A 21,940-nucleotide genomic window follows, 5' to 3' on the forward strand; every position below is an offset into this window, starting at 1 on the left:
CGTCTTACCAGCATTGCTCAAGAAAATACTCTTGGCATCTTTATTTAATTTAACTCCAGATTCAGGTGCCAATACTAATCTCTTGTACTATGTTAGTGGAGTGAAAAGCAAAATTTCTATAACAGTTGTGTTATTTTATTTTTTTCCAGTGACTTTTCTATCAGACAGTTACTCCGACCAAATACACCATCATTTCTCAGCATATATTTTGCATGGGAACCTGTGTAAAATAAGCATCAAAAGCAAATGTGATGCTGATTTAAAGGCTCATTAAATCACATTTGAATAAGTCATCATTTTTCGGACTGGAATTGTTTTAAGACAATGGAGGTCCACTTTATTTTGGCCTTGTTTGGACGCTACCTTTAGCATAGGAGCTAATAACCTGGATTCTCAGTAAGTAGCCAAGAGAGTTATATATTGCAGGTAAGATATTAACTTTGCATCACCTTGTAACAGCTAGAATCACTCTTGAAAAATGATGGACCAACTTTTTATTAGGACCAGCTGTAACAAAACAAGCACCAGTCTTTCTGTATCTGTTTAGTACATTTTAAAGAATCTTTACATGTAAAATGTTTGCGTTGGGAAAACTCTCTACGTTGAACTAGACATCTTTGGAAACTTTTCAGCACATTGCGATTACAGTCATGATTTCGTGTAAGCACATCACATCAAGTTTTAAGTAAACTTGTGGACAGGTATGGACAGGTAACCTCTGTATGCTTTCAATGAAGGTCTGTCACAGCAACCGCTCATTTCAGTTCCTACCCTGAGTCAGGGCACATGAATGCACCAGGCTAATTCAGGAACCTTCCCCGGCCTCATGTTAAGTGTTAAAGTCATTAATCACTCGGCCCGTGGGCCACTAATGTTCCTAATAAATTTAAAGTCTTTCCAGCTGTTTCTCACGCTCTGCTTCGATTGGTCCAGGGGAATCAGAAGTGGAAACCTGACTGCTGATTGGCCGCTTTCAGTCGCATGCCGCGAGCTGCGTGATGCGATTATGAACACGTGATGGGGTTTTTTGGGGGGTGAGGGTTGAACTTTAGTGAACTTTGTCGCCTCTCTAGAGGCTCATGGAGAGCTGATGAAACATCTCCACACATCACACCACGATGCGTTCCGGATCGTGCCAATCAGGCATCAGGGTTGACTCGGTTTATCATGTGGGAGAAATGTGCTGACGGGACTGAATATATCGCTGCAGTCCTGGTCGGTTTGTGGAGTCATGGTCCTGCGAAATCACTCAGCTGGGACCACAGTGGACATAGAAAGATATTTTATATATTTGCATAATACAATTAAGTTAAAAAAAATAAAAATAAAAATCCATCTTTATTTTTAAAGAGTACCGAGTAACTGATCAAATCATTTAATATTTAAAAATCCCATCATCAGATGGATCAGAATAAAAAAATCAAAACACAAATGTTGGTTTTTTTAAGAACCAAAATGACAACAATTCATATGAGAAACAAAAAATAACAAAATCAAGCAAAATTGATTTATTTATAAATCAGTTTGTTTCGATATAAAACTTGTGAAACTTTAACAAAAACTGTAGTTGTGTGTCTTTGTCTGGTGAATGTTTGGTTGGAACATGTTTGTTTTGCATTCAGTGAAGTCAACTCAGAGAGTCCAGAAATTTTACTCAAGTAAGAGTAGCGATACTTCGTGAAAAATAACCAAAGTAAACAGTACAGCATAGTAAAATTACTACTAAAAGTACATTTCAGAAAAGTTCCTCAAGTAAAGTAATTGAGTAAATGTAACTTGTTACTTCTCAGCTTTGCTCATAGTCAATTCCACATCATGCTTACTGCTGCTGAGTTATATAAAGATGTTTAACGTGGCGCTGACTCATACTGTAAAACATACACCTCCTCTTTTTTTAGTATTGTGCCTTCAACATCTATATCAAATTACAGTTTTGAAAAAGGTTTTGGAAGGAGGGATATAATAAACCTGATGGCTGCACCTGTCAGTTAAGATATTTTTTACAATATAATGTAATATAATGTAGTTATTGTGCAATGTTTACTTTAATGTTTGCACAATAACTCAATGATAAAAAAAAAATACAAAAAGCTGCAAAAAAAACCCCTGTAAATCACATTTTTAGCATAAATTTAGTCAAATCAGGTTTATTTTCAAAGCAGTTTGAAGTGCTTAACATTATAAAAACGTAACAGACGTAGCAAATAAAGCAATAAATCTTCTTTACGTGACACTAGGAAATTATAACACCTAAAAATAAATGATTTAACTTTTATGACGAGAAACCAAAGTAGTCCTGGCCTGGCAACCTGATGTGAACTGGTCTCAGACCAGCATGCTGGTCTTACATTCCTTTCCGTCCTGTGTGAAGCCAGCCAGTCAGTTTTAAACAGCAGGGTTTTATTTCACAGGGACTTGAAATAAAACCCTGCTGTTTCTCCTGTGAATCATTGGGCGAATTCTTAAAACACAAAACACAAAAGCGTCTCAGGGAACCGAAAATCCTCTACAGGACTCCAGATTGACATCACATAAACATTAATGGCATAAATGAGTATTATTAACTTCCAAAGTGCAAAAGTTTTGTGTTTTTCCATAATAATGCAGTCCTCTGTGTAAGTCTTTCCCTTCTGGGTGTCTGATCAGAAGAGACAGAGTTGAATAAGAGAAGACATTGGTTGCTTTTGAGCACAGTGACAGATTACTCATGATGTGGACTTATGTTTGAGGTTGCGCAAAGGTTAATGTATTGCAGGTGAGGAGTTGGGTGAAATACAACTAATTTGCTGAAAGAGACCCTGTTAGAAAGGTGAACAGGAAAATGAATTTCTCCAGCATTGCTGAAGCTTTAGAAAGAATTAGCTCAGAGCAGACAGATGACTGCACATCAAATAGTGTCACTGAGATATATAAATAAAACCAGTTACTTTGATTTTGTATTGTAATATGTGACCTTTTCAAATTTCACTCAACCTGAGATTCGTATATATTACAGTGTTTTTATCAGGTGTTTGCAAACCTTTGGATGCTGCTGTTCAGGGAAAAACCTAACAGAGAATGATCATTTTGAGTCCATTATTCTAAATTATTGAAGTTTGTCCGATGAGCGCGCAGCCTTCACACATTTAGGTGTACCCATATGTTTTAATATTAATTTATTACACATGTATGTTAAAGTATTAGAAGTATATAATAACTGTGGAAATGACTACTTTTGTCCTTACAGGGCAAAACCAAATTGTTTTATTTTTGACATTCACACTGCTTCCTCAATGTAAACTAAAAATATTCTAAAATGAACCAGATGAAGATAAAGGAGGCAAATGTGCAGTGAAGTGTTTATAATACAATGACACACACAAAAAGAAGCAACAATCAACATATTAGATTCCAAGAGTATTGAAAATATTGCCATTTTTTATTTCAGAATAGGAAACAGTTGAAATCTGACAAACTGGGAACCTTTTCAATCCCTCCTGAAGCTATGAAAATGCTTACTTTTGTACTTTGGGGGAGCTGCACAGCTGAGTGACACTACTGGCTTGTGATGACATTTCTCAAGACAACATGGCGTCTCTGCTCCTGTCCTCTACAGCAGGACAGGAATAAGCTTTAACTTATTTTACAAGTTAAAACTCCCAAATAAACATTTGCACCAGTGAAAGTTTTTTCCAACACAAAAGCTTCCCTTCACTTTCCAGTTGTCATCCCAAGATTTGTCAAATGGAACTAAAACAGTCTTGCCTTGTATTTCAGCCTGCAAGCTATTTTCTTTTAGTATTTGAACCTTGGAGCTGCTGGAATGTGAAGAAATGGATTCATGTCATAAGGCATTAGGAGGCACAGTACCTTGAAAAATATTAATATGCCAAGAAATTTCGCAATTTGTCACGTTTCAACCCTGAACTCTTTTTTATTATTATTTTATTAGGATGTTAATTTCTCCAAAATGTCATTTTGAAGTTAAAGGAAAATAGAACACAATCTCAAAAGTGTGGTGTGCATCTACGTTCTGGAGGAACAGCAGAAGTCCAGAAGGATTTAGAGCAAATGAAAATGTGTGCCTACATCGCAATTTTACTTCACGTTAGCTGGTTTCTAAAGAAAACATAAAATTAAAATAACTGGCAGAGGACCACTGATTTATGGCAGTTATTATTGCCACAAAGTATCAGGTTCCTTCTACTTTGTAATTATGCAAAACTTTGTGCTGGTTTATCCCAAAATCCCAATAAGATTCAGAAACGTTTGTAACTGTAACGTCACAAAATAGCTAAAGGAAGGTGTGAATATTTTTGCACGGTACTGAAGTCGGACTGCTAGCAAAGAAGAAAAGCAGGCGCTGCAGTTTGATAATATTTCACATATACGACACAAGACTCGGCCAAATCAAGGAGTGCAAAAACCATCAAGTTAAGAATATTTCAAGTCAAAAAAGAGAGAAATATTTTTTATACATAAATAATTAAAGCATTCCATAGACCAGAATCGCAGATAAACACTAACATTAAAGCACCTACAAATTGAAAATGGCAGTCTCTTTTTTCAGACCGTCTCAAAGAATCACCATGACAACAGTCCTGATGATACAACAGCAACAAAATGCAGTTCTGCCATGACAGTCACTGACACATCACCTCAGCACAACACCTACTACAGCATATGGCCATTCAAAAGGAGTGGCATGTTTTATTTTTCTAATAGATCTGTCACGTGACTGGCTGCTGCACCAACCAATGAGAACCCGGCCTTCACAATCATGTGATGTGAGAAAGAAAGTATAGATTTTACCATAAAAGCGGCTGATTGGAACACTATCTGCAAAATTACGCAAAACTGAACAGGAAATATTTTGAACGTTATCGAAAACATATTATCACTGAGATTAGTTACATTAATGAATAAATGCAGCAAAACTGAACATTTTATCGAGAACTTCAGGTTTTGCTTTAAATTTGGTTTCGTTTCTCTGCACAAGGCAACTGTAGTAAACATCAACGCAAGCTGCACGACTTGGTTTTCAAATTTCAATAAAGCCAACGAGTATCAACTAAGAAGATTTTTTTTTTTTAAATCTTAAAAACTCATGAAGTTAATCTTTAGAACAGAATTCATTTTAGAAAGTGCTATACACAAAAATAAAGTCCAGTTTCCAACCAGCGTTAAATAAACATTAATGTAATACATAAAAATGATCGGCTACATTGTTGAATGCTGATGGAGACTGAACAGCGGCGAAGAATAGTCCACTTTTAAAACTCAACAGTGAAAAAGCTGAAACAACTGAGCATTGGGTCTGAATCTACATCGCAAATCTCAAAATTTTAAAGCGTTCTTTTGAACTTCAAAATTTTGTGTGGCTACAGCTACAAAAACCCCCACCAAAAACAAGCAAACTGTGGTAAAGGCCCTTGTGACGCTGAATTTTAACCTCAGAAGATGAGCAAATGAGCAGCTGTCAGAGCGCTGTTAGTCATCTTCTCTTGAAATGGACATTGTCTGTTCTGTGTTTTATCCTTCCTATTTTTATTTTTTTTCTTAGCCACTGCGGTGGCTTCCGTCTCCGGTGCGCTGTATCCGGGACAGGACCACCTCGCGGGACACCCTCTTGCGGTCCTTGGCCAGGCCCAGGAAGCACATGAAGTCGATGAAGCAGGTGGTGAGGTTCAGCTTGCAGCCGTACTCGCTGGTGGCGTAGTCGTAAGGGAACGTATGGTGGTAGTTGTGAAATCCCTCTCCTGGATTTTAAAACAAGAGTTTGAAAAGGAGGAATTATAACATTTGTATTTCAATGTCAGAATTTCAATAAAATATTTAAACTGTTTGCACTTATGTAAACTAAAAAATGTTTTCACTGTTTTTTTTTGACAGTTTAACCTGGAAGCGACATTATCGGGGAATTTTGTCAGCTTCCTTTAGGCCTACTTGACTTCCTCTTGTCATTCCAGACTCGGCCACGCCTAGGCCTGTCACGATAGCAAATTTTGCTGAACGATTAATTGTCTCAAAAATTATTGCGATAAACGATAATATTGTTTGAAGACCTTTTTACACTGAAAATGATGTAATAACGCATGCGATTTCTTGCCAAAGTTAGATACACTTTATTTTCAAAAGAACACTAAACACTGGAACTGGTAAAAAAAAATAAACAAAACAACCAAAAACAAATATAAAATGGATTCTCAGTCTCCATTAACAAAAAATGTACTGGAAAAAAAACTAAACATAAAGCCAAAGTGGAAATAAATACTGCATTCAACCAAAATAACCACTATGTTGCCCTTCAGTAATAATTAGATTTAAATAGAGAAGGTGGGCACATCGACTACCTGATGCAATAGTTCATGTTTGTTATGATTTTTTGCTCGTATTTTTCCCCTTACGACAATCTTAGTACGTTGGTCTTTCTAAGATTGTGGTGTGTTATGGTAGATCGTCGTTGCCGCTCTGATCCAAATCCGGGTTTTTCCCGACTGGGAGCTTAACGCAGCCTGTTGAATGTGACAGGTAGCCAATCAGAAAGCGCGGATTCTCCTCCACGCTTTCTGAAGGGAAATTACGTCGGGGAATCCCAAACAGCTGACACAGCGCAACCCGAAGTCCAGCAGACATTGGAGATGAAATGTGGAAACAACATTAATGTTTATTCAACATGCAAAGAATATAGAAATGACAAGGGGAGGAGCTGGAGCGAAACCGGTAACTTTTCAGCTGTTCTTCGTTAACGTGACGTAAATAGGTTCTAATGATTTTCATTCAGTCAGGACTTTACGCTGACACTAGCCACATGCATTGCAGGTAGATTATAGTAATGCATTGATTAATACCTGGTTTTAAAATTAGTTCACTGGACTTGTAGCCATTATTTTGTGCCCATTGTTGGACACCACACGGCAGGAACGACCCGATGGAACCGTTATACCTAGGATTTCTGTCGGCTAATGTGTGATCTGTCAGGTTTTGAAAATGGGCCGACAATCGGCTGACAGCTCTAAGATCTTGTCGTGTGCGCTGGGCATTAAACTAAGGAAATTAGGAAGGGAGGAGTCAGTGGAGAGCACCGGAGTTGAGCCTTTTTTCATTCAGTGTCATTAGCTGAAAGAGAAAAAGGAGAAGAGACGATAATGCCGATAATTAAAATGACGTCGGTAGTTTTAATTTATCGTAAGATTAATTGATTTATCGTTTATGGCAACAGGCCTAGCCACCCCCGTTCTGTCAGATTTTTCTGCCTCATCATCCTTCTGCTATTCACTTAATTCAATCCGGATCATTAACCAGCCCCCGTGCCATGTTTGTGCCGCGTTCTATGTACCGCCCCACACAGGAAGTCAAAACTGGGCATCACTTTCGACCTCCTCCCGTGCACGATATGACAGAGGGGGGGGAGGGAGAAAACGAACATGGTTGCCTCCGATTTTTTTCGCTTTGCAACAACAAATGCAGTCACATGTGCATGCCTATGTGAGGAGAGTGGGTGAAAAGCGTGGAAACTGGAAATACGAAATAAATATATGCTCACAGGTTCAGATGTATCGCATTGTTAAAACATCCTATAATGTCAAAATTGTAGAAGTTCATGCCTCTCAAAGTGGATGGAAAATAATACATTACAAAATGTGTTTTACACATAAAATATCTGAAAAGTGTGGCATGCTTTTGTGCTTCAGTGTTGCAGAAGCTTCTTTTGATGCAACTACAGCTGTAAGTCTTTAAGGACTGTCTCTCCTTAGGTAAACAGGCTTAGGTTGTTTACCTAAGGTTGTTTACCTAAGCCTGTAAGTAAGCATCTACAGGCTTAAGTGTTTACCTATTCTTCTGCTAGCATCAATTTTCTAATACTTAGGTCCAATAACTTTTATTCAACACTAAAATACACTTAAACAGGATTAAACTAATCCCTGACTTGGTCTATTCAAGCTGTAACTTAAATTATGTATAAATTACAGTTAAAATAAGTGTTAGGGTTATTTTTATATACCTATGGCGCTGAAAGTGACAAATCTGTTCTCCCTTGGGTTGATGTTCTGGTCGTACGGCCGGTTTCCCCACATGTGCGCCGCGCTGTTCACCAGCCAGGTGGCGTTCAGCACCAAGGTGTACCTCAGCAGAGCCGGGACGAAGTACGCCACCCACAGGGACTCGCCCCAGAAGTACCAAGGCACGAACATCGGGATAAAGAAGCACATCAGCAGCACAGAGAGCTTGTAGTGCCTGGTGGAGAGACAAACAGTAAACAGGAAACAGCAAATTAAGAAATACAGATAAGAACTCTGTTCTCTTCAAGACACTTTTAGTTGAACTTTAAGTTACTCTGCAGGTCTTAAACCATATTTTGCTCTCTACAGCACTTCTTCACAATATTCATAACCCTTCATTTTTTTGCAATTTTTCATGGAAAATTTTCTATGTATTTTAATTGGACTTTATTTGATGGATCGGCATAAAGTAATGTGTGATTGTGTGTGGAAGGAAAAAAGGATACAAGATTTTACAAATACAAATCTGAAAAGGAGGTATGCACTCATCCATTTTTCTCTGATGCCCCTTAATTCAACCATGAGCAACTAGTAGGAGTCAATTTGTGTCTAATTTGTTGTCTGTACGAAAGCCTCACAGATATATGGATTTTTTAAAAGAAAGACAAAAAGCTGCAGGAGGTTCTGGATGTTCTACACTGTCTTCACTCAGGAACGCTATAAAAAGACCCTTCCACTTCATAATTATGGGCAAATTTATGTTGAGCTAACACACAAAATTCAGATACAATGCATTAAGGTTTATAGCTGTGCCATGACCAAATGTGAGCATGAATACTTTTAATAGGGATCATATTTGACCTCCTTCTTCAAGACTCAACACAAGCATATTTATGTAAATTAACTTACCTCCTCTGAAACATTACAACTTTGTCGCCTAGCAGGTCGCTCAGCTCCAGCTTGCCCCCCTTCTCGATGACGTCGGGATGTTTGCGCACCAGCAGCCAGCCGATGTGGGAGAAGAAGAAGCCCCTTTTGGCGTTGTGAGGGTCTGCGTCTGTCTCCGAGTATTTGTGATGAACCCGGTGGTCTCGAGCCCATTCGAATATATCGTTCTACGGGTTTGAGTTGAAACAATGTTTGCACCAACTGAGATATTAACAACAGTGTGTTACTCTTTTCTTTTTTTTTTTACACACCTGAAAAGCCATGGAATTACCAAAAGCGAGGAAGATCCTCAGAGGTAATGAAGCTTTGTAGGTCCTGTGGCTCCACAAGCGGTGAGCCCCTGCAGTAATTCCTAAAGCACTTATCAGAAAGCAGGTCATAGCTGTGGAGAGACATAGCAAATATACAGGGGAAAAATAAAGCTAAAATATGACAAGGTCCTGTTTTCTCCTTATTAAGGCTAGATTTGATTATAGACTTATCAGAAAATAACCCAGGGTTATTTACTTGCACATACCCTTGAGTTTGAGATTGTAAACAAAACAAGGCAAGTTGGTGCCAGACGTTGGAATACACGAGTCATCTTCCCTTAATGCACTCAAATTTTCACCTAAATGGCAATTGTTTATCTGAAACTACTTCCTGTTCCTCAAGCAGCGCTGCGATGTACAAGTTAACCAATAAACCAAATGCATATTTAGAAGCCCACAAACACAGACGTTAGTGTATAAACAGCTGCACTGTTTTTTTAGTTGCACAAAAGGACACCATTTGAATTAACGAAATGCAGTGGGGTTACTTTTGTTTCTTTGTGACACCAAAAGTTACATAACCTTGTGACTGAACTCACCCCTCCATTACTGATAATGGAAGAGGGATTTAATTATTTACATAGTGGTATGTATTTTTCCAACTAGCCTACATTTATTTGCTTTCACATTATGATGTTACTTGATTAAAGACCTAACACTGTGAATCTAATGTTAAAGAGTATTTCCTTTCTTTCCTGGCACTCGTGCATCTCAGCTATAAACATACACTGCCTTGAAGAAGTATTCATACCCCAGGAACTTTTATTTTATGACCGGAAACTTCAACATATTTCACAGGGATTTTATATTATAGGCCAATACAAGGCAGCAACTAATTGTGAAGTTTGACTGGGCCATTCTCACATGAATAAGTTTGATATAACCTATGCTGTTGTAATGTTGGCTTTGCATTTAAGGGTGCCAGCCCTGTTAGAGATCAACTTCAACCTCAGTCCCAGATCCTGTGCTCCAGCCATCTTTTATTCAACTCTGTAAAGTATCCGCATCTCTATCTGCTAAAGAGAAACATCCCCAAAGTTACCACCATGCTTCACTGGATGTTGTATTCAGGGTGACGTCCGGTGTCATTTTTCCATAAATCATAGTGCTTTACATGTACATAAAATTATTGTATATTAGTCCTAACTGACCAGAGCACATTCTTCCACATTCCAGATTTTAGGCATAAAAAATGTCAAAAGCCATTTATGCATTTCCTTCCACTTCACATGTGTCCACTAATATATGTTGACATATTACATCAAATATAATGAGTGTTGTGGTTGTAAAAATGTGAACAAGTTCGAGGGGTATAAATACTTTTTCATAGCTTTGTAACTGCATAACGAGAAGATTATCCGTGAGCAACTAAGTCATGATGATACTTTTACAGCTGATAATTTGATGTAATATGATCCTCAATAAAAAAAAAAAAAAAACAATGTGCAAGCATGCTCTGACATGTAGCTTTTTTCACCCGCTCCTTTAGTTTGATTTTACTTACTCCAAAGCAACGTAGAGGGAGATGCAGAAGGGATGAGGAATAAGCCGTAAACTGCTCCTAAATGCAACAGAGTCATGAGGATGATATTTCTCCAGACAAAGATCTTAGAAGGTTTCGGGCCTTCCTTCTCCTCGTAGGTGTGATCAAACGCATCTTCTCCGGCTGCCTCTGAGCAAACGTCCCCGTTGACCGACTTGTGCTGTTGCTGCTTTTCAAACGGCTCCGACCCCGTCATGTTGCCTTCGGATGAGTGATGCTCTAAAGGAAACAATTAAAGAAACGAAGCAGCGACACAGAAGGTTTAAAAAATGCTGCGCACTGAGAACATGCTAATTACTGTTTTAGCTAACAAGACTGGCAAGTTGCTAGTTGGTGCTGGTGAAGAAAAAAACGAGTGGTCATGTAACGAAAATGCAGGCAATGACAACGTTGCATAACACTGGCTTAATATTTAATAGTAATAATAAATTATAAACATAACTCACAACTCACCAAGTAAAGAAAGGTAGAATGAATATTTCTGGGGCTATAAAAGGAGTCAAAATCGGTGTCTGACCTAAAATTACAGTAACCCAGAAAGAGAGTGGTAGTCAGCGCTGTGGTGAGCATCAATGAGAGACTCAGCCTCCGATGAGCTCGACCAATCAGAGCTCTGATGCCGCCTCACATTTGATGCTGATTGGCTGTCTCTTTATCTGCTGTTCACCTTTTATTCATTCGATGACCAGCCGATGTATGTTAACCTCCCACCGTGGAACAGCTGCTGTGGTGCCTTTTCGCGGCTGTCTAGACTTGTATTGAATTAAAGTGCACTCGTATTTCCACTACCCGGGTTATAAAACGGGTCACGGAAAAAACCTGCCACTGTTTTTGATAAGTTGGTTTTAAATACTGGTTTTATATTTTAAAAAAACGATGTAAACGACTAGTTGTATATTAATGTGCTGCGTTGAACTTTAACGGCCGTTAACTATTTTTAATGGCGCGTGAACCAAAATGTAATGCGGATGTGCCGAATCGTATTTCCCCTTCGAGATGTTTCTCCGCTAGCTGTGCGCGCGCATTTACTACACTTTGCGGACGCCTCGTAACTCCGTGGTGCATTTAAATGAAGTTATGTATGAAAATATTTTTTTCTTATAAAAAATTATTAATTGTAATAACTTTTTAATATGTTTGTAGCATAACCATTTTCTACAATAAGTCTTTCATAGTATGTTTCTTTGTGATTTGCAAATATAGACACATTTCCCATCCTTTCCCAGCAAGATAGCTCAAGCCCACACATATTTAACTGAGAGAGTCTGTGATGAGCAGTTTGACATATTTTTATTAAATAGTGACCACTTCAATTTCTGGTTTAATATTAATTATTACTTATCAGCACATAAATAACAAAAATAAAATATTATAGTTAGGCATACTTTGCCACAAAAACATCCATTAAACCGTAATTAGTGTGGGAGGCCTGGGGTCTCCCTTGAAACTGCCACCTGGATGTGCTGTTGCCTATGGGCAGTTTAAACTTTGATGTTATTCATTTGTAACATTTAAAATAACTACTAATTTATTAGGGCAAAATACAAGAGTAAAACCAAGTGAAAGCGATCAAGTATCTTCTATGGGAGGCATTGACTAATACTGCTCTGGCATCTAATCATAAGAATAACTCTTAACTAAAATAACATCACTGTTGGACAATGTCTCCCATTCCATACATGAAGCTGTTGGTGAACTGGAGAGTTCTTTCACTGTCAGACTGATGCATCTTAAGTGCACAAAGTAGTGTTATCAGATATCCTTCTTCTCAGAACTTGTTGGACTGTAACCATCACTGTGTCACAACAAACTGAGTAAATGTCTACATCCCTGCTGGTGTTTGCACAGTTATTTGCACAGTTTTACTAATTTCAAATAAAATTTCTGCTTGTATTTGCATAGCTTTGTTTGCACAGTTTTATATTGTGAATTGTCTACTGGTTTAATGCACAAATACACATGTAACCAACTAGTGTAACTTACGAATAGATAAGTTGAGAAACTTAGATTTCAATGTTGAAGTTACAGTTAGTCTATCTTTCTAAGTTCAAAAAGGAGGATAATAAGTACAAACAACCATACTATCAAGAATGAACAGATTATTTAATACAACTTGAAACAGAATATTACGGTACAGTTTTTTTTGTTCCAACATAAAGTGTCCACCTTTTTTATCAGGCAGTGTATTTTCTTTTGGTTCAGATTCCTTATAGTTCAGTTCGTCCTTTGGAAGTTTTGTTTTCTTAGTTCAGTAATTTAAGTCAGTCAGTCAAGTCTTTGTTAAATGGCCATGTGTTTCTTTGGATCCAAAATCTTATCTTATCCAGAGCAAAGTAGGCAGCGGATCCAGCAGTCCCAGGTCTTGGGTTGAACCCTGGAGCTCAGCAATCCAATCCAGGCCTGCGATGCTATGCAGCTGCACAGTCTTCAAAGTTGCATGGGGTTCTGAAAAAAACCCACCTGCATATATATAGAACTTAATTAACTATTAAGTTTCAAAAGTATGCAGGAAGCAATAAATTCCATTTATCACAAAAATAACATTCAACTAATGGCAAGCTTGCAAAACAAACGTATCACACTGTATCCGACCTCTTAGTTTGTACATAACAAAAAAATGCAATACAGTGAAAATCATCATTTTAATCTCACACGTTTCTCCGATTGGTTTTATTTACGTTTCTCTGTTCTTCCTTGTCGGAATATATGAGCAGTAATGCCTATGACGCCAGTTAGCATTAGCTTAATTTCGGTTGCAAAAACACGTTACAACACTCACCAGAGAAAATCACAGTAAAAATGTGTTTTACTGCCAGGGATCAGGTCACGGATCTTCTTTTCTCTTAACCGTTACCGGAATTAATCAAGAATTTATCTTATAGCATGCAGTAATTCGCACAACGTGCTACTGCCAGCTACGGTTTTCTTCTTCTTCTTATAATAGTTTCCTGCTGTCTAAACCAGAGTGTAACTCACAAGCCACCTGCTGGCGGTTTCTGGTATGACAAGAAAACTCAAAATGAAAATATAACTAAATTGCTGGGAACATTAAATAACAAAACAAAATCCTACAGAAATAAAATACCACTAACAGTACCACACATATACATGTGGGTTACATCCTCCCCCCCATTAATTGCATGCGTCCCTGCATGTCAACATCTCCTAAGCATCAAATACAGGGGCATAAAAGTCACGTTCAAGGGCTATTTGTAGTGCGTTGTCTAAGCCACCAAGTAAAGACTGCATAACTACCAGAAGTGGGTTTCCTAAGGATGGGTAGGTGAGTCTCTTGGGATGGGTTCTTTCTCTTGTTGATCTCCTTACTTCAACATTCCCTTCAGGGTTGTCCGTTCCAATAGGGATAACAGTTTCAGACGTTTCAGGGTTGCCAATATCTATTATGACATGGTCTGGTGGTTGGATGGACATTCGAGGTGTGGGTGACTGGGTTAACTCACCCTTGAGCTGCTGCTCTTCTGATACGGTCTCTTTTGGCTCTTGTGGCTCAAATGGTGAAGCTTCAGGATTAAGTGATGGCACTGAAACATGTTCGTTTGTCACGTCCTGTTCTGTATTGTCAGTTTCTGTTCTCTCACTGGCAAGTTCAGTTGTGTCCAACACTTGGTCTTCAGATCCAATTTGCATGTCTCTGTCCTGTTCATCATCGTTTCGGGTTCCAACATCAGTCACCATCTTTGTAGGAGGATAGTAATAATACTCCACATCTTCATCCGCGCTGTCCAGCAGCGAATCCTCTGGAACTTCATGTCCAGCACCTCTTTTTGTCGCACTTGACTGCAGTCTTTTAGACTTCCTTGTTTGGGTTTGTGTTATGGGCTCAGGTTGCTCTTTTGCAACTGACAGAAACCCACAGGGCAGTAACAAGTCTCTATGCAAGACTCTTTCTGGACCCACATCATCAAAGGGAGCTACTACATAAACAGGGAGGTTGTCTATCTGTTTAATCACTTTGTAAACAGTGTTAGTCCACCTGTTGGAAATCTTGTGTTTACCACGGAGACCTACATTTTTCACTAACACACGATCTCCCACTTCGAGCTTAGACTCCCTCACCTTGTTGTCAAATCTCTGTTTGTTGTAAGAGGCAGTCTTTTCGCTATGTTCAATAGCAATTTTGTAACTCTCTGTCAAACTGTCTCTGAGGCCTTTTACATACTGACTATGTGTTTCGCCCCTCCCAGTAGGCTTGTCGAGTCCAAATGCAATGTCAATGGGTAAGTTTGGTTGTCGTCCAAACATGAGCTGATAAGGTGAGTATCCAGTCGTGTCATTTTTTGTGCAATTATAGGCATGCACCAATGGCTGCACAAAATCCCTCCACCTTAACTTATCCTCTTCTTGTAAGGTGCCCAACATGGCAAGGAGTGTCCTGTTAAATCTTTCCACAGGATTGCCACGTGGATGATAAGGAGTCGTTCTTGTTTTTTTTATTCCAAGCAGATTGCATAGCTCTCTGATCAGTGTGGACTCAAAATCCCGGCCCTGATCACTATGCAAACGCTCCGGCAGGCCGTAGTGAATAAAAAAATTATTCCACAAGGCTTTGGCCACGGTTTTTGCTTTTTGGTCAACTGTGGGTACTGCCACTGCGTACTTGGTGAAGTGGTCAGTGATTACGAGTATATTTTTTGACCCTTTTTCATCAGATTCCAAGGACAGGTAGTCCATGCAGACTAGCTCCAGCGGTCTGCTGGTACAAATGTTCACCAAAGGAGCACTGTGTTCAGCTCTGGCTTTTTGTCTGATGCACCTCTCACATGTGTGTATTTTGTTGTTTATGTCAGTGAGCATGTGTGGCCAATAAAAGCGTGCACGAACCAGATCTGTGGTGCGATCTACACCCATATGTCCCATACAGTCATGTAGGCTGTCCAAAGCCTCATTTCGAAAAGTCCTCGGCAGAACTAGTTGGAAAGATGGTACACCATTTAGAAGTCTTTTCCGGTAAAGCACTTCATCTCTCATAACTAGTTGGTCCCATAGCCGTAACATGAGCTGGACTTCTCTGTCTTCCTTTTGTTGCGTTCTGTGAGGTGGTCTCCTCCCCCCCATTAACAAGGTTACGACCCTGCTGATGGATGGGTCTTTCTTCTGCTCTAAAGCCCAGTCACGTTGAGACATTTGTGGTAAAGTGCATGAGCCAGGCAAAATGTCTGTGCGGCTGTAATCTGGTGGAATAGCATTTGCATCAATAGCAACACACTCAATAAAGCCAAGGAAGGGCAACTCAGACTGTGGTTGAAATTCTGAGTGGACAATGTGTCGTTGGCATATTGCACGTACTACTTCTGGAGAAACAGTCACGTTCTGAGTGATGTCAGACATGAACCGGTCAATACGGTCGTCCTCATCTTTAGCAGAGTTGTCCATTTCATCTTGTACATGAGGTCTGCGGGAGAGACCGTCGGCATCTTGGTTTGATTTTCCAGCCCTGTACTGAATACGAAAGTCAAAGGTGGCAAGTGCAGCCAACCATCTGTGACCAGCTGCATCTAACTTGGCGGACGTCAGGACATATGTTAAAGGGTTATTGTCCGTCACAACAGTAAACTTGGCACCATAGAGATAATCGAAAAACTTGTCCGTTACTGCCCATTTTAGGGCAAGGAACTCCAGTTTATGTGTTGGGTATCTTTTTTCACAGTTGGACAGACCCCGGCTTGCAAAAGCTATTACTCTCAGATGCCCATCTTGCTCTTGGTAAAGAGCTGCACCGAGTCCATGAATACTTGCATCCGTATGAAGGATGTAGGGCTGTTTAGCATCTGCAAAGCCTAAAACTGGAGCTGTTGTCAGTTTGTGTATCAGAGTGTTGAAGGATTCGTCACAGTTGGCCGTCCACTTATCAGCAAAAGGTCTCCTTGGATCTATAATAGAGCTGTGCTTTGTTCCTGCTCTGTTAGACCTTCTGGGGGGGTAACAACCTGCAGTGAGATCATTTAAGGGCCTTGCGATTTTAGAGTAGTCCTTAATGAACCTCCTGTAATAGCCTGCAAACCCTAAAAATGATTTGAGCTCTTTTATGTTTCTGGGTTTTGGCCAGGTGGTGAGGGCAGCTATTTTTTCAGGGTCAGTCTCCACGCCTTTCTCTGAGACAATATGACCGAGATATTTAACAGACTTCCTGAAAAAATGGCACTTGTCCGGGGAAAGTTTGAGTCCAAATTCTCTGAGTTTTGACAGGACACGCATGAGGCGCTCCTCATGCTCCTCCAATGAACTTGAGAACACAATGAGGTCGTCCAGAAAGACTAGGACCTCTTTGAGGTTGAGACTTCCCATGCACTTTTCCATAACACGTTGAAATGTGCTAGGCGCATTGGTGACTCCCTGGGGCATTCTATTAAACTCCCAAAATCCCACAGGAGTAACAAATGCTGTCTTATGTTTGTCACTTTCCTCAACCTCAACTTGATAATATCCAGACTTTAAGTCCATAACAGAAAACCATTTTGAGCCTGTTAAGGCTGAAAAAGCTTCTTCAATGTTTGGTAGGGCGTATGCATCTTTGATGGTTTGATTGTTTAATTTTCTGTAATCGACGCATAACCTAATGGCCCCGTTTTTCTTTTTAACCACCACAATCGGTGATGCGAATGGACTCTCAGATTCACGAATAACGTTAGCCTCACAAAGTTCTTTTAAATGCTGTCTGACAGCTTCATAGTCCGAGGGGTGTATAGGTCTGGGTCGTTGTTTGAATGGAGTTGCATCCGAAAGTCGAATGTGATGCTTCACAGCAGTTGTGTGTCCATAATCCAAATCATGCATGGCAAAAACATCTGACATTGAGTTGAGCTTTTCCATAATTCTCTGCCTCCATTCTTCGGAGAGAGGAGTATCAGTTAAGTCAAACTTAAGTGGGCTGTCTGTAGTGGTTTTGATGTTATCAAACTCAGCAACAGACTTTGGAGACTGAGAGCTAGTCCTTGTGTTACTACTCAAGCCTGAAGCTAAAGAGCACACTGACAAGGGGGCATATAGTTCAGCCACTGTTTGACCAGCAGGGATTCTGATTGTATGAGCACTCTCGTTCTTGACCAGAATAGGAAGCTTAAAAGAAGCCTTTGAGGGAGCTGTCATAATGTAGTTGCAAAATAGGAAACCCCCAGGCAAGCATGATGCTGTGGATTCTACTAGCAGAGGACTACCTGGGTTTATATCAACATGTCTGGCATAGCCTGTCAATACAGCTTTTTCACCAGCTGGTACTGCGACACATTTTCTGCTCAACAGCTTAACTTTTCCTGTTTTACCACTTCTCTTATCAACTTTGATTCTGTTGAACATGGTTTGGATCACTGGAATGCTGTCACAATGTCTGACACTTGTGTCTGACTCTTTGTAGGATGTGAATGTCTCATAAAGCACATCCAAAACATTTGTCCCAATGAGAACTGGAATCTCTTGGTTTGATCTGCAGTCTGGTACAATGAGTGCTAGGGTATTCACTTCCTCAGGTCTCCCAGTAATCTCTTTTGGAAAACACAAATTGAGTTCTATGTAACCCAAGTAGGGTACTTGCTGACCCCCTGCGCCCTCTATGTCAAGCAATTTGGCCACAGACTGAATCGGGCGTGCAGGTAGGTGTAGTTTGTGAAATGTCTCTGATACTGTGGTTACCTGGGAGCCAGAATCTAGAAGACACACGCTGTGAACCCCATCAATAGTCAAGCTAGCAGTACGTTTTGACCCAACCAGAGCACTCAAAAGAGCCTCCTCCGATAATGCTGAACAGGAGTTGGTAATGTCATCTATTTGTTCCAGTCTTTTGTTCTTTTGGTTATCTTGTGCTAGCTTTGGACTTTTCTCCAAATTGGGACTAAACTCTGGTAAGGTCTCAGTGCGTCCCTCTACTGAAACCCTGTCCAGTTTAAAGCTGGGGCATATTTAGCTTGCCACTCTTGCTGTTTCGTCTTTAATTCTTTGTTCTTTTTATCAACAAGGTCTTTGTTTGGAGCATTGATGCACTCTCGGGCAATGTGGTTATTTTCACCACATTTAAAACAAAACCACGCTTTTGGAGCTGATCTGTGTACAGGTTGATGTGCTTGCAGTTCTGTGAAATGTGGTGGTTGAGGTTCTGAAGCACTGGCATGTTTCTGTTCGTGTTTCTTTCGTCTTTGGGCTCTTTTTTCAGTTAGCTGTAGTTTAAGTTCAGCCACTTGTTTCCTTAAATTCTCAGTCTCTGTTATATATTTCTGCATTAAATCTGTGTCTTGATTAGTTGTGGGGGTGGGATCTGGAATGCCATGAAACTGGGCAAGAGGTTTTGCTTTAAACCCTCCAAGGTGACGTTGCATTCTGTCTACTTTTAGAGATCTTCTTTCTTCTTCAGTTCTTAATTCAAGAAGAAGCTCTGAAAAATTTGGGGCAGGATCATTTCTCAGTTTCTGTTGCAGGGTCAACAGTAAAGTCTGGTCCCAGCAACCACGCACAAACTGTTTGTAAAGTTGTCTATTAGCATTGGCCTCACTTACACCACCCCGTCTGATCGCAGTGCTGAGAAGTGTCTGCAGTCTCTGAATGTATTCAGATGCTTTCTCACCTGCGTCCTGATGAGTACTGAGGAACCTGGCAAAGATCTCCTCCCCGTCGTCAACAAGGCCATAGGCTGACTGGAGGAGTTTTACATAGTCTTGAGGAGGTGACTGAGAGCCTAGTTGTTTTACAATGTCTGCTGCGGGCGACAGTAAGCTCTCCAGAATCAGTCGTCGCTGCACATCCATTGTATAGCCATCCTGAAACATAAGTTCAACATGTAAACACCATGTTTCAAAATCCACTTCACCAGGCGGTTTAGGAACTCTGCCTGAGAAGGAACGCAGTCTCTTGGAGCCTGGAGCTGTCGTAGCTTCACTCTTAATGACATGCTCCACTATTATTCGTTGCACATCTGGTGGGTTTAGTATGTCAGAGTCTAGGGTTGTGGCAGTGCCCATGGCTTGCTCCTTTGGTCGTACTGCCTGTCCCTTTCTTGTCCTCTTAAGCTTCTCTGTTCCACCTTGTGATTTGGAGACAGATTTTAATGGCTTACTGGGTGGAGGTTGTGATTTTTGAGGACTGAATATAACAGATGATCCACTGCTGTCTGATTCACTTCCAGTACTATCTGAGCTACCCCGTTCATTCTGCACAGTTTTAAAGGAACATGTGGCTTCAGGGTTTTCATCAATGGCTGACTGTGATTGTGTGGGAGTAGTTAAAACCTCAACTCTGTCCAAACACCATTTTGAGACTGGGTTCTTAGGAGACTGTATCACAGAGGGGAAACTGATGAGCTTTAGCGACTCTTCTGAGTCAAACTCAACAATCACTTGAAAGTCTTTGAGTCTCACTATTTTACTGACACTACCATATAAGAATACAGCCTCTACAATGTCTTCATCTGTGTCATCATCAAGTATGCCCTTCAAAAGGATTGATTTTCTGTCATTTACACCATGCTCGCTACCAATGTCAGCAACAGAAGCCATATTTTGTCTGGTTATTATCAGACAATATTTGATCACACTGTTATTTAATCAGTGTGATCAAATAACACACTGATCACTAATCAATTATGTATATTGGTTGTTTATAGCCTAAAATCCTCCTGGCTGGCTCGCCACTTATGTAACCAACTAGTGTAACTTACGAATAGATAAGTTGAGAAACTTAGATTTCAATGTTGAAGTTACAGTTAGTCTATCTTTCTAAGTTCAAAAAGGAGGATAATAAGTACAAACAACCATACTATCAAGAATGAACAGATTATTTAATACAACTTGAAACAGAATATTACGGTACAGTTTTTTTTGTTCCAACATAAAGTGTCCACCTTTTTTATCAGGCAGTGTATTTTCTTTTGGTTCAGATTCCTTATAGTTCAGTTCGTCCTTTGGAAGTTTTGTTTTCTTAGTTCAGTAATTTAAGTCAGTCAGTCAAGTCTTTGTTAAATGGCCATGTGTTTCTTTGGATCCAAAATCTTATCTTATCCAGAGCAAAGTAGGCAGCGGATCCAGCAGTCCCAGGTCTTGGGTTGAACCCTGGAGCTCAGCAATCCAATCCAGGCCTGCGATGCTATGCAGCTGCACAGTCTTCAAAGTTGCATGGGGTTCTGAAAAAAACCCACCTGCATATATATAGAACTTAATTAACTATTAAGTTTCAAAAGTATGCAGGAAGCAATAAATTCCATTTATCACAAAAATAACATTCAACTAATGGCAAGCTTGCAAAACAAACGTATCACACTGTATCCGACCTCTTAGTTTGTACATAACAAAAAAATGCAATACAGTGAAAATCATCATTTTAATCTCACACGTTTCTCCGATTGGTTTTATTTACGTTTCTCTGTTCTTCCTTGTCGGAATATATGAGCAGTAATGCCTATGACGCCAGTTAGCATTAGCTTAATTTCGGTTGCAAAAACACGTTACAACACTCACCAGAGAAAATCACAGTAAAAATGTGTTTTACTGCCAGGGATCAGGTCACGGATCTTCTTTTCTCTTAACCGTTACCGGAATTAATCAAGAATTTATCTTATAGCATGCAGTAATTCGCACAACGTGCTACTGCCAGCTACGGTTTTCTTCTTCTTCTTATAATAGTTTCCTGCTGTCTAAACCAGAGTGTAACTCACAAGCCACCTGCTGGCGGTTTCTGGTATGACAAGAAAACTCAAAATGAAAATATAACTAAATTGCTGGGAACATTAAATAACAAAACAAAATCCTACAGAAATAAAATACCACTAACAGTACCACACATATACATGTGGGTTACACACACATGCATTTCACATATATTTTCATTATTTTAATTTTATATATTTTAATGCCTTTATCTTCAGTACTTTTATTTTTGTGTGAACATAATTGCCCCGATGTCCTTTTATGTTGCTGCTGTTAATTTTGAAATTCCCCCAATCTTGGACAAAAAAGTATATTCTATTCTATTCTATTCTATTCTATTCTATTCTATTCTATTCTATTCTATTCTATAACAATACATCATTTCAGATCAATTTCAGTACAAATGATCAAATGTGCGTATTGTATTTGAATGCATCATTAGGTTATAAAATGACCGTAAGCCAATGTGTAGTTGCGCAAAAGTGTAAAAGTGAAACTTGACTCTATGTA

General features: G+C 39.5%; 1 protein-coding gene across 1 annotated transcript; it reads right to left on the reverse strand.

The window, feature by feature from the left end:
* Positions 1 to 3,397: 3,397 nt before the first annotated feature.
* On the reverse strand, positions 3,398 to 11,345 carry LOC102220656 (acyl-CoA desaturase-like). The gene is made up of 6 exons (XM_005794577.2): positions 11,238 to 11,345; positions 10,746 to 11,003; positions 9,182 to 9,312; positions 8,892 to 9,097; positions 7,985 to 8,217; positions 3,398 to 5,738 (listed from the first exon to the last, which is right to left on the reverse strand). Exons 2-6 carry the CDS (start codon positions 10,978 to 10,980, stop codon positions 5,539 to 5,541), a joined length of 1,005 nt encoding a protein of 334 aa, XP_005794634.1. The 5' UTR covers positions 10,981 to 11,003; positions 11,238 to 11,345; the 3' UTR covers positions 3,398 to 5,538.
* Between the last annotated feature and the right edge of the window lie 10,595 nt (positions 11,346 to 21,940).

This window comes from Xiphophorus maculatus, chromosome 10 (assembly GCF_002775205.1).
Source record: "Xiphophorus maculatus strain JP 163 A chromosome 10, X_maculatus-5.0-male, whole genome shotgun sequence".
NCBI lineage: Eukaryota > Metazoa > Chordata > Actinopteri > Cyprinodontiformes > Poeciliidae > Xiphophorus > Xiphophorus maculatus.